Genomic DNA, 13,406 nt, shown 5'->3' with positions numbered 1-13,406 from the left:
AGGTATTTTCAATGTATTAGAATGAAAACTAATAGAAGCATAAAACTCTTGACTTTTAAAAGTTGTTATTATTTGTATTGGTGTATTATAATTATAATAGTGGAATCCATTATGCCATATTCATGTGTGCACCTATCATAATTTAATCAGTATTATTCCCAATACTTTCTCCTCCCTTTCTCCCTCCCCCACCCACTTACTCTATTCTACCGGTCCCCTCTTTCTTTATTAGTATTTTTAAATAGTCATTGTAGCTGCACATATAAATGAGATTTCATGATTTATTCTCAGAGGGACATAACTAATTTGGTAGATTCCCAGGGACTTCCCCACGCCCTCTTCTCCTCTCTCCCTCTCCATCCCTTTACTCTTCAATTTTCATGAGATCCCTTTTTTATTCCTCCCCCCCCCCTAGCTTCCACATATGAGATGGAACATTTTTACCCTTGACTTTCTGAGTCTGGCTTAGTTGATTTAGCAGTGTTCTCTAGTTCATCCATTAACTGACAAATGACATAATTTCATTCTTCTTTATGGCCAAGTTAAACTCTATTTTATTCATTCATTCATCTGTTGATGAGCCCTTGGGCTGATTCCACAACTTGAACTAAATCAGTGTACTATAGTGATATGTGAGTACCAATGATTATAGCAGTGCGATTCACAAAAACATTTAGCATTTTAATTAGCTTAAAATTAGAAACCACAGGGGCTGGAGCTATAGCTCAGCATTAGAGCGCTTGCCTCATACATGTGAGGCACTGAGTTTGATCCTCAGCACCACATAAAAATAAAATAAAAGATTTTAAAAAGGAAAAAATAAAAAAATAGAAACTACATACTTATTATATGCTCCTTAATAGCACAGCAATAAAAATATTTCCTCCAAGATTGTGAATCACAAAGTGGGGAAAAATGTATATTATCTCTTACCTGTGTGGTAGGTCTCATTACATTTTTCCTGTTTACACTTTAGGATAAGATATACTTGTGCATTTAAGATGTGCATGGGGGCAGTGTCAGTTGCATCTAATTCATGAAGAGAAACTTAAAATAAAGTTTGATTTTTGACTAATATAAAATTTTTGTATTTCTTTTGGGAAGATGTTATGCATGTGTCTGATATTTGTTTATTTTTTATTTATATATGACAGCATAATGCATTACAATTCTTTTTTAAATTTTTTTAATAGAGAGAGAGAATTTTAATATTTATTTTTCAGTTTTTCGGCGGACATAACATCTTTGTTTGTATGTGGTGCTGAGGTTCGAACCCGGTCCGCATGCATGCCAGGCGAGCGCACCACCGCTTGAGCCACATCCCCAGCCCCTACAATTCTTATTACTCATATAGAGCACAATTTTTCATGTCTCCGGTTGATTACAAAATATATTTACACCAATTCGTGTCTTTATACATGTACTTTGGATAATAATGACCATCACATTCCACCATCATTTCTAACCCCATGCCCCCTCCCTTCCCCTGATATTTAAATTTATGAAATTTTCTAAATGTTTTCAGGATGTGGCTTTCAGAGAGAAAGCCTGTGGTTCCCTCACCTGACTTAATGGTCATCTTCTCTGGAGAAGGAATTTATTTTGCCATGTGATCTGGGAGCTGGTAGTCACTGGACTCGTATCTCAGTGGAAACAGCCCTGTGAGGCCCTGGAACTCTGGCTGAGGCTTGAGTCTTCTTTGTAATGTTCCATTCCTTGGTGTGTTCAAGACACACGTGATCAGGCAGTGGAACCACTGCTCGGAGTCCTGCAGGGCAACTTGGTGCCTGAAGACAGAGCAGGTCTGCCTGCAGGACTCAGACTTGTAAGTCATGTTAGGTTAACATCCAAATCCTGGGGCAGGCCTGAGAGCCTGGTAAAGTCAGATTGAATTCAGTGTCCAGGAGTGGTGAGCTGACTAGCAAAGTGGTGAAACTATCACTGTGGTAGCAGAAGTTCAGGAGGGGAGAATTCAAGATAAAAGGGGAGGGCTTCTAGCTCATTGTTTGTCCAAGCAGCAAAAAGAAAACAATAAAAACCTGAGAACTTCTGGGACCATTCATTTTGGCATCTGGGGCAGTGACACAGTATCCAGGTGAAGCCCACTATGTGTCCTTTCAGGAATGGAGAGGCCCCAGGTGCGGCCCTTCAGTCAGCAAATGGCTCTCAGGCTGGGTTTTGAGTTCAGGTCCAGTTAGCCAGTGGGATCCTTCTTGTGATTCTGCTGTGCCCGCGCACCTGTGCATCTGTCTGTGTGTCCTGATGAGGTGATGGATCACTGCAGTCCACAGGGAGATCAGGTGGAATCTGATTGGGTTCTGGAAGATAGTAGGTTCTCAGTATGTATTTGGTGAGGAAGTAAAAATCGGAATGATTCTCTTTCCTATAATAATACCTAGCAGAATCCCAAGATCTAGCTTTCCTTCTCTGAGCTATGGTCTGTCTTCTTACCCAATGATTGTGACTAGAGGGTTTGGGCTTTCAACTTACCAGGGGTAGAGCCAGAAACCAATTTGTAACTTGAACTTTGACCAGGTGCTCACCTGCATCACCTCGACAATAAATCAAAATGCACCAACTCTTTAGCTAATTAGTTTAACACCTATCATTAAAAGTATTTGGTTTTAGGTTCATATAACAGATGGTTGGTTGTCTGTCTGCCTCTCATATTAGATGCTAAACTTTCTGAAAACAGAACTGCATTTCTCTTTGTGGTCATTAAGTGATGCATGACTTAAATATGCTTAAAATGATAGCACTTAATAAGAGTTTACCAAGTACCTGAAGAAATTAGTATAGTCATGTGCTCATGATGATGTTTTGGTTTATCATGAGCATATGTGCTGGTCCCAAAGATTTTATTGGAACTAAAATAATGCTATTGGGCACTCTCTTACTGGACTTTTTCTGTGTGTAGATACACAATTATTGTGTTAAAATTACCTCCATATTCAGTATAGTCTCATGCTGTATAGGTGTGCATCCTGGGAGCAATGGGCTGTATCATATGCTTATGTGTGCAGCAGTCTAGGCAATGTAGGTTTGTGTAAATGCACTCTATGATGTTCACAGCATGTTGAAATCACCTAGCATCTCTCAGAACATGTCCCTGTCATTAAGTGATGCATGACTTAAATATGCTTGTTTGAAATTATATGGAAGATGGAGACTCTCCATGTGTGTTTCATAGACATTTGTGTGTTGCCTACTGAGAATGAAACTTCATGAGTACCCTCAGCTCTCCAGCTGCTGACCCATTTCCCATGGAAATTTCAATGGACTGATTTCAAGAGTTGTATTTACTTCTGGTAGTGAAATGCATGACATGATTTCTAGCCTAAGAGACCTCTTGCAGTAGAGCTGAAAAAGGACAGTGTCTGTGAAACCACCTCAGACCAAAAGGCAGGAAAGAGGAAGCTTTGGGGCAGGGGTTATTAGCTGTATCCAGGGGGACTGAGAGTATGATCTGAGCCAGGTCAAATGCTCTGCATACTCTGACCAGGTCTCCTGGGAGCACTGTGTCACCAGAGTTCTCCAGAAGCCTGCTTTGCAGTGTCTAGTTGGCACTGGACAAAGCAGCATCTGATCCAAGAAGGGAAAAGCCTGAGAAGAACCGGGCTGGGGCTGGGGACTGGAAAGGAAAATGCACCTCAGGGCAGGGGATGTGCAGTTGGACAGAGGGCCGGTATGGTTCAATGTGGTGATGGTGTCCAGTACTGTCCTTGATACCCAGGAGGCGAAGTTCACTTGAGTCATGACCACCTCTGGGCATGGGAGCTGTGGCTTGGTTTCTTGGAGCCTGTCACAGCATGAAGAAGCTCCCATGGTGCTGCAGACGAGACCCTGCTGGTCTGAGATGGGGGATTCTGACTTTCTTCTTGGATGGTCATTTTTGTCCATACAAACATCGCTGGCATGATAACACACCCATGCTATTGCTTTGAGAATATCTCTGTTTTCCAATGTCTCTAATTTTATTTTTCAGAATTGCATAGAAGAGACACAGTGGAGTTTGTAGAAATGATGATTCCATTAGTCTTCTTTGGAAATGTGCTAACATAAGCAAACTTATTAAGAGGTAGTAGAGTGATGTCGTTACAAGAAGAATTCCTGGGTTGGAATTATGGTTCCATAGTTCATGCCAACTGTGTTATCTCAGGTAACATGCTTCCCTTCTCTGTGTCTGTTTCCTCATCTCTAAAAATAAAGAAGTGCCAAGAAGTTTAAATTAATATATGTAATCCCTCAGATTTTAACTGTTTGGATCAACTTGCTATTAACAGCATAAATCTTCTTCCAACTTCACATACTTTATGTGAGCTGAAAAGGATTCTCCAGCCATTGTCCAGGTGTCTGTGTGATGATAATAGACCCTGGACACGTGGGCTGCTTGTTATCTGACTGGTATTTCTAAAGTCTTGGAAAAAATATATGGTGTCTGGCCACCACAGCTCACAATAGAAACAAAAATTTTAAATGCGTAAGGAAACAAACTACTTCACAGGAGGAAATAACAGAATACAGGATGGGATCAAAATGGATGGAGATATTGAAAATGGGTTTAGAATGCCAAAATGTGTTATACGTCTAAAGAAACAGAAGATAGGAATAATGAAATAAAGAATTTCTTTTACATAAAGTTTCCTTCATATAAAGAAACATTCTTTATATGAAAATGATCAAGCAGAATTGAAAAGAATGTTATCTAGACATGAAAAGTGAATTATTGAAATCAAGAATTCAGTGAATTCTCAAACAGAAGAGTAGACACAGGTGGAGAAAGACTCAGCCGCTTCAAGACAAATCTGAAATAAATAGCCAGCATACACCCCAGAGAGAGAAAGAGAAGGAAAATATAAGACACGGGTTAAAGGGGCAGGGTGGAGAACAACGAGATCCACACATCTGATCTGGGTTCTGGAGGAGGAAAGACATAATGGACGATTTATAAGGATTCTCATCATTCAAGCAGGTCACCAATCTTGAGAGTCCAGAAGAGTTTGAAATGCCTAGGAATAAAAAGAAACCAGTTCAGACCACCAACACCACCATAGGGGAAAGGTCCAACACCAGAAGTACAGAGAAGCTGTAGAAAGCAGCCCAAGGTAGAGTTAGCAAACAGTGAAACACTCAGCCCCATGAGCTCTCAGAGTTCTGAGAGGGAATAAACACCAAGGGTGATAGATTTAGCTTCCAAGAGTAGTGGGAAGGTAGTCATTCACAGAAAAGTAAAATCTTTAAGACTTAAGAGGATGCCAGACCACCAACCCTTCTAATGGATGGAGGGGGAGGGGCAGAAAGGAAGCCATTATAGGGGCAGGTGTGAGTAGTTAGAATCCCGCAGTTGTTACACAAATGATGCTCCTGAAACTAATTGCAGAGTTGAAATAATAGCAAAGGTGTATAAACAACATGTCTGTGTAGTTGGTGGTATTAAAGCAAAGAAGGCAAGACTAAGTGAATAACTGGGAATAAAGGTGGAAAGGAAGTCAGAATTAAAGCATTCCTGGTTTCTACATTATTTGGTGAAGAGAGTTGAAATTTGTTTAATTTTATGCTTTGGTTAGTTGTTAGGCAGAATCAGCATAATATATCAAGGAGGATGGCCAAAGGAGTGGTAAAAGATGGAGAGATTCCAACTAATAAAAGAAAAAATAGAGTGGGAGATTAAAGTCAACTCAAAGAAGAAGGAAAATAATTGGTTAAAATGGATACATAGGAAACAATTAAAATGAAAGGATAAATATAGAGGAGATTTTAATAAACTATTTCCCAGTTTGATTTTTGTGGCTAATATATAACAATTGAAAAATATTATGCAGCCTCAATTATTTATGGAATATTTACATCCTTCTTTGTCCATAAAGTCAGTTCCATAAATTTGCAAAGAACAGAAAAACTTTCTAATACTAGTAAAAGATAATGTGTTCTAATTATAGAAGCTTTTGTTATACTGAGATAGATAAATGAAAAGGAAAAAAAAAAAAAAACCACCCAACAAACAAAAAACACACCTAGAAACGTCAAGGTCACATTTTAAACCACCAAAGATAGTGATATGAACCTATTTGCTGTGGAAGGAATAAAAGCTACTTTGACATCAGCAGGGCAGTGATACCAGAAGCAAAAAGAAATGCAGAAACAGTAAGTAATAAGGGGAGATAACTTTGTAATTTATAGTCAAACTATTTATAATCAGCCAGACTATTTATAGTCAGTCAAATTATTGTTAAGACCCCATGGGGGCTGGGGCTGGGGCTCAGTGGTAGAGAGCTTGCCTAGCCCTAGCAAGCATGAGGCACTGGGTTTGATCCAGCCTCAGCAAAAGAGAGGACTAAGCAACTCAGTGAGATCCTGTCTCTAAATAAAATACAAAATAGGGCTGGGAATGTGCTCAGTGGTTGAGTGCCCCTGAGTTCAATCCCCAGTAACTACCCTCCCCAAAAAATACACAGGTGATCAATTATCAAAACTCACCTCTTACTAACTCACCTCTTTTGTGCTATCTTGCAGTTACTCCTGCTCTTCAGGCTGTTGACATGTCTTCTGTGTACGTGGTGGAAGTGCTCTGTGGTGGGTGACTGCATGCCTTCCCAGCCCCCGTTCAGGACATCACAGGGAGGACTTTGACTTGGCCATGTTTGGAACAGTTACACTAGGGCAATAGCAAAGGCTGGGAACCAGGGCCTTTATTTTCTTTATCAGCCTGTTGTTAGACAAGGGCTAATGTGCTTATGACCAAGATGGTGCAAGTTCTAGCCTGGCAACCAAAAAAGAAAGGAGAGATGTCAGGAAGAAGAGAGAGGAGAGCTTCTCCCAGAGTGCTCAGCTGCACGAGTGGCTTTTCTCTGTAGACAATGTGATGCTTTGCTGGCCTCTGCCTTGCCTGGGGTCCTTCGGTGGCTCCTCGGAGCTCCCAGCAGCCATGGCCTTGGGTTTGCAAGTCTAGATCAGAGAGATGGTGAGTCAGCTGCTGTCTCTACTCCTTCCTCAGGGAGAACTTTCGTCTTTGTCTTTAGTTATTTTCCATTCCTTTAGCTCAAAAAATAATTATTTGCATTTTAATGAATTTGAAGAAATTGGATTTTGCATGTTATCTTCTGTTTGTTTTATTATAAATTTATTTTTATTTTTTTCTGGATAGATTTCTCCCTTATTGGGTGCCATTAAATGCTCATAAAGGAAATTAAGTCAGAAGGGAATTGTTAGGGGCTATACATTTTTTTTCCATTTATTTCATCTCTTTTTAGTTCTAGAATAGGCTATGGAAAGGTTACTGGTCAAGTAAGCTGATCATGAAAATTTCAAATATATAAACAAGTAAATGAGCCAACGTCTGAGTCACTGGGGGAAGTCAGCAGGCCACCACACAATGCCTCTGTGATGGGAAGAGTCCTGCTGATGGGCAATGCCCACCGACCCAGGACATCATGTGGGAGAAGACCACGGGTAGGCTGTGCAGATAGTAGAGATTTCCTTCCTATGCAGTGTGAAGGAAGCTGTATCCCATCACAACACTTCAGCGTCATTGAGTAAATTACCTTTTCTGTTGCAGGAATAATAGTTCAAATGATTAAATCAGTGAATACAATTAAAAATAAAGTGCTCTACAACCTTCTAAAGAGTCAGACTGATTTTTCTGTGAAAGATGAGTTAATTCATTTAGGAAGTACAGCTGAACATGAACTCTGCCCCCTCTAAGTGTATCCTTGTAAATGTTGGTGATGTAGTCATGGAGTTGAAGATTTGCTCCCTTCATGTAATATTCCAAAGATCTGGGTTTAAGTACAGCTTGAGTTTCTTTATCCCTTAAAAATCAAGCATGGTACTTAGTTATCAGATACAGATAGGAAAGAGTTGACACAAGAGGAAAACCCAGAGGGTGAGGGTTGGGGGGCATACTCATAATTGTCCACTCTCATTTTTTTTTTTTAATGTGAAGAAACATTTTGTGGCCTGAGAGTTAGGCTTAAAATATCACTCAAATATTTATACCATGACAGTAAAAATATTCTCATTGAAACCAGATTTCACATTTACATTATCAAATGACCATTTTTGGTCTGGTGATGACTCTAATATCAGATTAACATCTAAACATTTCAGTGGTTGCAAAGATTATAATAACCAAGTAAACACTCAATTTAATTATTTTAAAGAAGCCCAGTGGACTTGCGTGTTGTGTTTCAGATCTGCAGAGATAGAAATGTGTTATTGTTATGATTCAGTCTTCCCTGCAGTGGGAAGATTATAAACATACAGAGGAAAATACTCCTAGTTTAGGATCCACTTATTTCCATTATATTTAATTAACAGCTTAGAATAAGATAAGCAGTCATTATGAAATGGTTGTACAAAATTTATCTTGTATATTCAGACCATTCTTATTGCATATTTAAATTAACTTTTTGTAAGAGAGTAACAATTGGCTGATGAGGTTTAGTGTTTATGATTGCCACTCTGATTGCATGTAATATGTGTTTCAATAAACATTCCTTGGTTTTGCTACCAGACTTCATGTTCATTCCTGAAGTGTGATTTACAAAGTTCAATGTATCAACATTTCTTCTGAAGGATTATCTATGCATTTTTGTTTTATGTGTATAATTTTATGTTTTTCACTCATGCATTCTATTTGATGTATTTATGTTGTTTATTTATTTATTTATGTATTTATGTTGTTTTCTATTGATTTATGAAAAGTAATAAAATATTTCCTAGAAATGCTTTTGTGAAAAATAAAGGAAAGGGGGTATTATGAAAGATACTATGAGGGCTGAGTAGAGAATTTGGGCAGGTTCAGGTGTTTCCAGGGACCAAAGGCAGAGAGGCAGCTCCCAAGGGGCTGAGCATCATGGCCAGTGATCTTGTGGCTACACCTGGCTCAGTGATTTTTATGAGTTCCCTAATACAAGAGAAAATTATTATAGAGATAGTAATGAGTTAGTATTATCATTCAACATAGAATTAAATGCTCTTAGAGTTTATTTACTATTTTATTTGTTCTTTTCAGTTATATATGACAGTAGAATGTATTTTGACATATTATACATACATGGAGTACAACTTCCTATTCTGTTGGTTATACATGATGTGGGATTACATTGGTTGTGTATTCATATATGAGCATAGGAAAGTAATGTCTGGGTGATTCTACTGTCTTTCCTAGTCCCATTCCCCCTCCTTCCCTTCCTTCCCATTTGTCTAATCCAAAGTGCTTCTTTTCTCCCCTAACCACCGGCATTGTGAGTTAGTATCTGCACATTAGAGAGAGAGAATTCGGCCTTTGTTTTTTGGGGATTGGCTTATTTCACTTAGCATGATAGTCTCCAGTTCCATCCATTTACCAGCAAGTGCCATAATTTCATATCTCTTTATAGCTGGAAATATTCCATTGGGTATATTTTAGAATTCATTTTTAAAATCTTTGCTTGTGGTGGTTTTTCTGGAATTCACATTTAAAGCCTGAGGTTGGGTTAAAGGTTTACATTTAACAGAATAACCCTGAAATGATAGCTTTCTATACCAAGAAACATAAACTGTAGAAAAGTTGACACCTTGAAATGCTTGCATTAAAAATTTTTAAATTGATACATTTTAAGAAATAAAACTTATACCTAATGAAGAAAATTGATGTTATTAGATATGGATATAAATTCCTAAAAAATTAGATTTGACTGTTACTTTGATGCCATCAAAATTAAAATTTATTTTCTAAAATTAAAAGAGTTAATGTCTCATATAAAAGCAGATTTCTGAAATCTGCATTCTAAGTAAGAACATGCTATAATATTAATTTTCACTTTTTTTCTTCTTAAAAACTTCCTTAAGAAACTTTGTACTCCAAATTTATCCTGACAAAAGTTAAAAAATAAAAAATAAACACCCAGAAAACCGTCTCCAAAAGTAGCCACATGAGCCTTTCATTCCACATTATTCTTGTGTAGGGAGTTTAGCGACCCTGGATCAAGCCGGCTCATAGCATTCCAGATGCTGCTGCCTTCCAACCTCAGGGCCACATTCTCATCCTGTCAATCATGGGGGCTGTCGTCGTGGAGACCAGAGCCAGGATCTTGGCAGAGGTGGTTGAAATTGACTAGGAAGAAGCATATGAGATTTTTTTTTCCTTTCTGCTCCCCCAAATGCTTGCATAAATGCTTCTTTCCAGAAAGGACTGCTCTGTTCATGACTCGGATGCTGAAATCCTGGGTTCTAAAGCTGAAAGCGGCCACCTGCATGGGAGACCCCATTGGGGACGGGAAATTGTCAACAGTTTTGATGACAACTCTATCAAAAGTGGCAGTAAGAATGCAGTATCATTTATTCTACAATAAAAGCAGATGGAGACAAAAGGAACTGATTGGCTTGTTCATTTCTGCCTTATGATTCTCAGTCTCACCAATGCTGAGCCAGGGAGCACATTTCCATAGAACATGGACTGCACTCATCTGTTGGTGCAGCCAGGAACATTTTTTGCCTAATACTTCTAATACTATTCATTGCTGAGCATTTTAGAAACTCATTGTTAACATTAAGAAACTTATTTCTCACTCCCATACATTTAGTAATATACATTTATATTATGGGCATGAGGCAGATAACTAAGAAAATAAAAATGATTAGATCGGGGAAAATGTTTAGATTTGCCCTTAAGATGCTAAATGGCTTCTTCCAACATGGGATTTCACTATTCAAATTCTGCAATTTCCCAAATAGCACATGATATAAAATTCGTTGGTTATGGCGACTGGAGGGTGTCAGCACAGGTGGAGACCCTGATCAGTCAGCGGGTTCTGGGAGAAGGACGCAGGCTGGGCCTGTGGGGACGGACCCTGAGTGGAGATGGAGGACCTGCCTTGGCCTTCCTGGGACATCCTGAGATGGACTCCACCGTAGATCTACACGCTCCTCCAGAGGGTCGGCAGGTGCCCCTAACAGGACAGCTACACAACCTTATCTTGACTTTTCATCTCATAAGATAATCATCAAGCAGAGACCAGACTCAGTCTTGGTCGAAAACACGTGTTTTTGACCAAGGAGTGGTTGAGCCCATCTCTATTTTAAAAGTGTCTCAGGGCTACCTAGAACTAGTGGTTGACTTTCTGTCCCATAAACTTTCCCAGAAAGGATACAGCTGGTGTCAGTTAAGCCATGTGGAAGGGAACAGCATTGAAGCCCCAGAAGGGACTGAATCAGAGGTGGAACCCACCAGTGCCATCAATGACAACCCATCCTGGCGTCTGCTGGGCAGCCCCATGGTGAGTAGAGCCACTGGCCATCACAGGAGTTTGGATGCCCCGGAGGTGACTGAAGCAAGCACTGAGGGAGGCAGGCGACAAGTCTGAACTGCAGCAGGTACCTGCAGGCATTCAGTGACATGACGTCCAAGCTCCACGTCACCCCAGAGACAGCACATCAGACCTTTGAACAGGTAGTGAAGGAACTCTTCCAGGATGTGGTCAACTGGGGCTGCATTGTGGCCTTTTGCTCCTTTGGAGGAACCCTGTGTGTGGAAGGCATAGACAAGGAGAAGCAGGTATTGGTGAGTCAGATCGCAAGTTGGGTGGCCACTTACCTGAATGATCACCTAGAGAACAGGATCCAGGACAGAGGCAGCTGGGACACTTTTGTGGAACTCCGTGGGAATAATGTGGCAGTGAGTAGCTGGAAGGACCAGGAAGGCTCCAACCATTGTTTCCTGATGGACATGACTATGGCTGGTGTGGTTCTGCTGGGCTGGCTGTTCAGTCAGAAATGAGCAGACTCTGACCACCCACTCACCCTCCCTCCCACCCCGCCCCACCACATCCCTCTGTCCATTGCCACCAGGAGAACCATTCATGACCTGCAGCCACGCCCACCATCCATCACTGGCTTGGGCCTAGACCTGGTTCCCTGCAGTTAGTTTTCTAGAACTACTGTGCTTCTGTGACAGCCACCTTCCCACACACCTCAGTTCTCTTGCCATCAGAGTCTTCAAAATCTCCCCCAAATCTGTCTCTTGAAGGCTGGCAGGGTGTAGGGGTGGCTGGGGGCAGGAGGGCCCTACCCCATTGGCAGATCCTTACTGCCCCTTAGTCTCTAAGACTGCTTTCCTGGTAAGGAGCTAGAAAGGTTTTTGAACCTCTTCCCCAGAAAAAGACTAGATGGCCTTTGTTGGGATGTTTGTAGCCTCAGAGTTGATCATCATTTCCCATCCCTCTCTGGACCTGGGCCCCTATCCCTTCTATCTCTACCCCCAAGAACCATTTAAAGGACATTTTTGACTAATTAGGAATTCAGATCTGCTTGTGGTAAAGAAGCAAGGATCAGGACTTCCTCCCCAACACTGGCCTGGACAAAGTCCTCACTCCTAGGGTGAATGTTTTCCAGAGGCCTCTGGCTAGAGGCTAGTCCCACCTTGGGGGGAGGGGACATGGCTGCAGGAAGTACCCCATGCAAAAGCTAGCATGGCCCTTGCAGATTAGCACCACCCTAGTCCCTTCCCCTCCTTTCTCCCGGCTCCCAGGACCATGACAGAGTGACCACCTGGGCCCAAGACAGCTGCCCCAGAGCTATTTATGGCCCTCAGCTGCCTCACTTCCTGCAAGGTCATCCTGTGGCTTCATTGTGTTGGGCTGTTGCCCATCCGGTGCAGGGATTCAGGGATCTCAGCCCAGAGTTAAAAGGGGAGATATAGGGATTAGCAGTAGGAGCCCTGGGGTCTTCCCTACCTCAGGAAGGAGACCTCGGTGCACAGGCCAGTGGGTGGTGGCTGACTGGAGGGGGGCCTGTCTCTCCTGATCAGGTAGATATTTCCCCACTGTCCAGCCTGGGCACCAGGGCTGCCAAGGTCAAAATGGCCTGGCCAAGACCCCTTCAGGCCTCCCTCTGCTCCAGCCTCGACTGTCTCATCCCTGGGGGTCTCAGCACAGCCCTGGCCGCTCCAGGCTCTCTGCTGTCCATGTTCCAGAGCAGCTGTCATTCCTTGTGAAGATGATGTCCTGTCTTTTTAGGCATGTGTGTACTCATGTGTGAGGAGCTGCTGACTCGCTGTGAGCGTGCAGGTGGAGGGCTGGCGGCCTAAGGCTCCTTCCCCTGTCCCAGGGCTCTTGGCTTCTGAGGGCTCCTGTTCCCCCTCCCTCACCGACTTGTTGCAGCTCTTTAAAACAGACTATGTGAAAGTGAAAGTGCAGTTCAGGAGTAAACTGTGTTGGCTCAGGGGGAAGAAAACGTTGATATTAGGAGCTGAGGTGTGGCTCATTGGTAGTTTACTACCCAACATGCATGCAGCCCTGGGTCCAATCCCAAACACAAACATTGTAAACTGGTAATAAACTATCATGACTGTGGCTCTGCCACAACTCAGAAAGTCTAACTCTAGACTGGAGAATCCTCCAGAGCCTTGCTGTAGGGGACACGGGTGT

The 13,406-nt window shown here is 41.6% G+C and overlaps 1 protein-coding gene, 1 long non-coding RNA gene and 1 pseudogene across 2 annotated transcripts in view; 2 read left to right on the top strand and 1 right to left on the bottom strand.

Moving 5' to 3' along the window:
- Positions 1-4,232, top strand: part of LOC124088761 (phospholipase ABHD3) — a 22,212-nt gene extending 17,980 nt beyond the window's left edge. The window contains exon 4 of the mRNA XM_046438529.2: positions 3,986-4,232. Coding sequence (XP_046294485.1) covers positions 3,986-4,062 — 77 coding nt within the window. The 3' untranslated portion in view covers positions 4,063-4,232. The remainder of the gene's footprint in view (positions 1-3,985) is intronic.
- Positions 2,150-6,607, bottom strand: LOC124088763 (uncharacterized). Its single transcript, XR_006850457.2, has 3 exons — positions 6,493-6,607; positions 3,650-4,197; positions 2,150-2,318 (listed from the first exon to the last, which is right to left on the bottom strand). It is a non-coding gene; the product is annotated as an uncharacterized LOC124088763 (long non-coding RNA).
- An 801-nt stretch (positions 6,608-7,408) lies between these two features.
- On the top strand, positions 7,409-11,758 carry LOC124088777 (bcl-2-like protein 1; annotated as a pseudogene).
- The last annotated feature ends 1,648 nt before the right edge of the window (positions 11,759-13,406 follow it).

This window comes from Marmota monax, unplaced genomic scaffold (genome assembly GCF_021218885.2).
Source record: "Marmota monax isolate L192 unplaced genomic scaffold, Marmota_monax_Labrador192_F-V1.1 WCK01_AAM20220418_F8-fsc00232, whole genome shotgun sequence".
Taxonomy (NCBI): domain Eukaryota; kingdom Metazoa; phylum Chordata; class Mammalia; order Rodentia; family Sciuridae; genus Marmota; species Marmota monax.
Note: the sequence above shows the minus strand (reverse complement) of the source record. Positions and strands in the feature narration are given on the sequence as shown.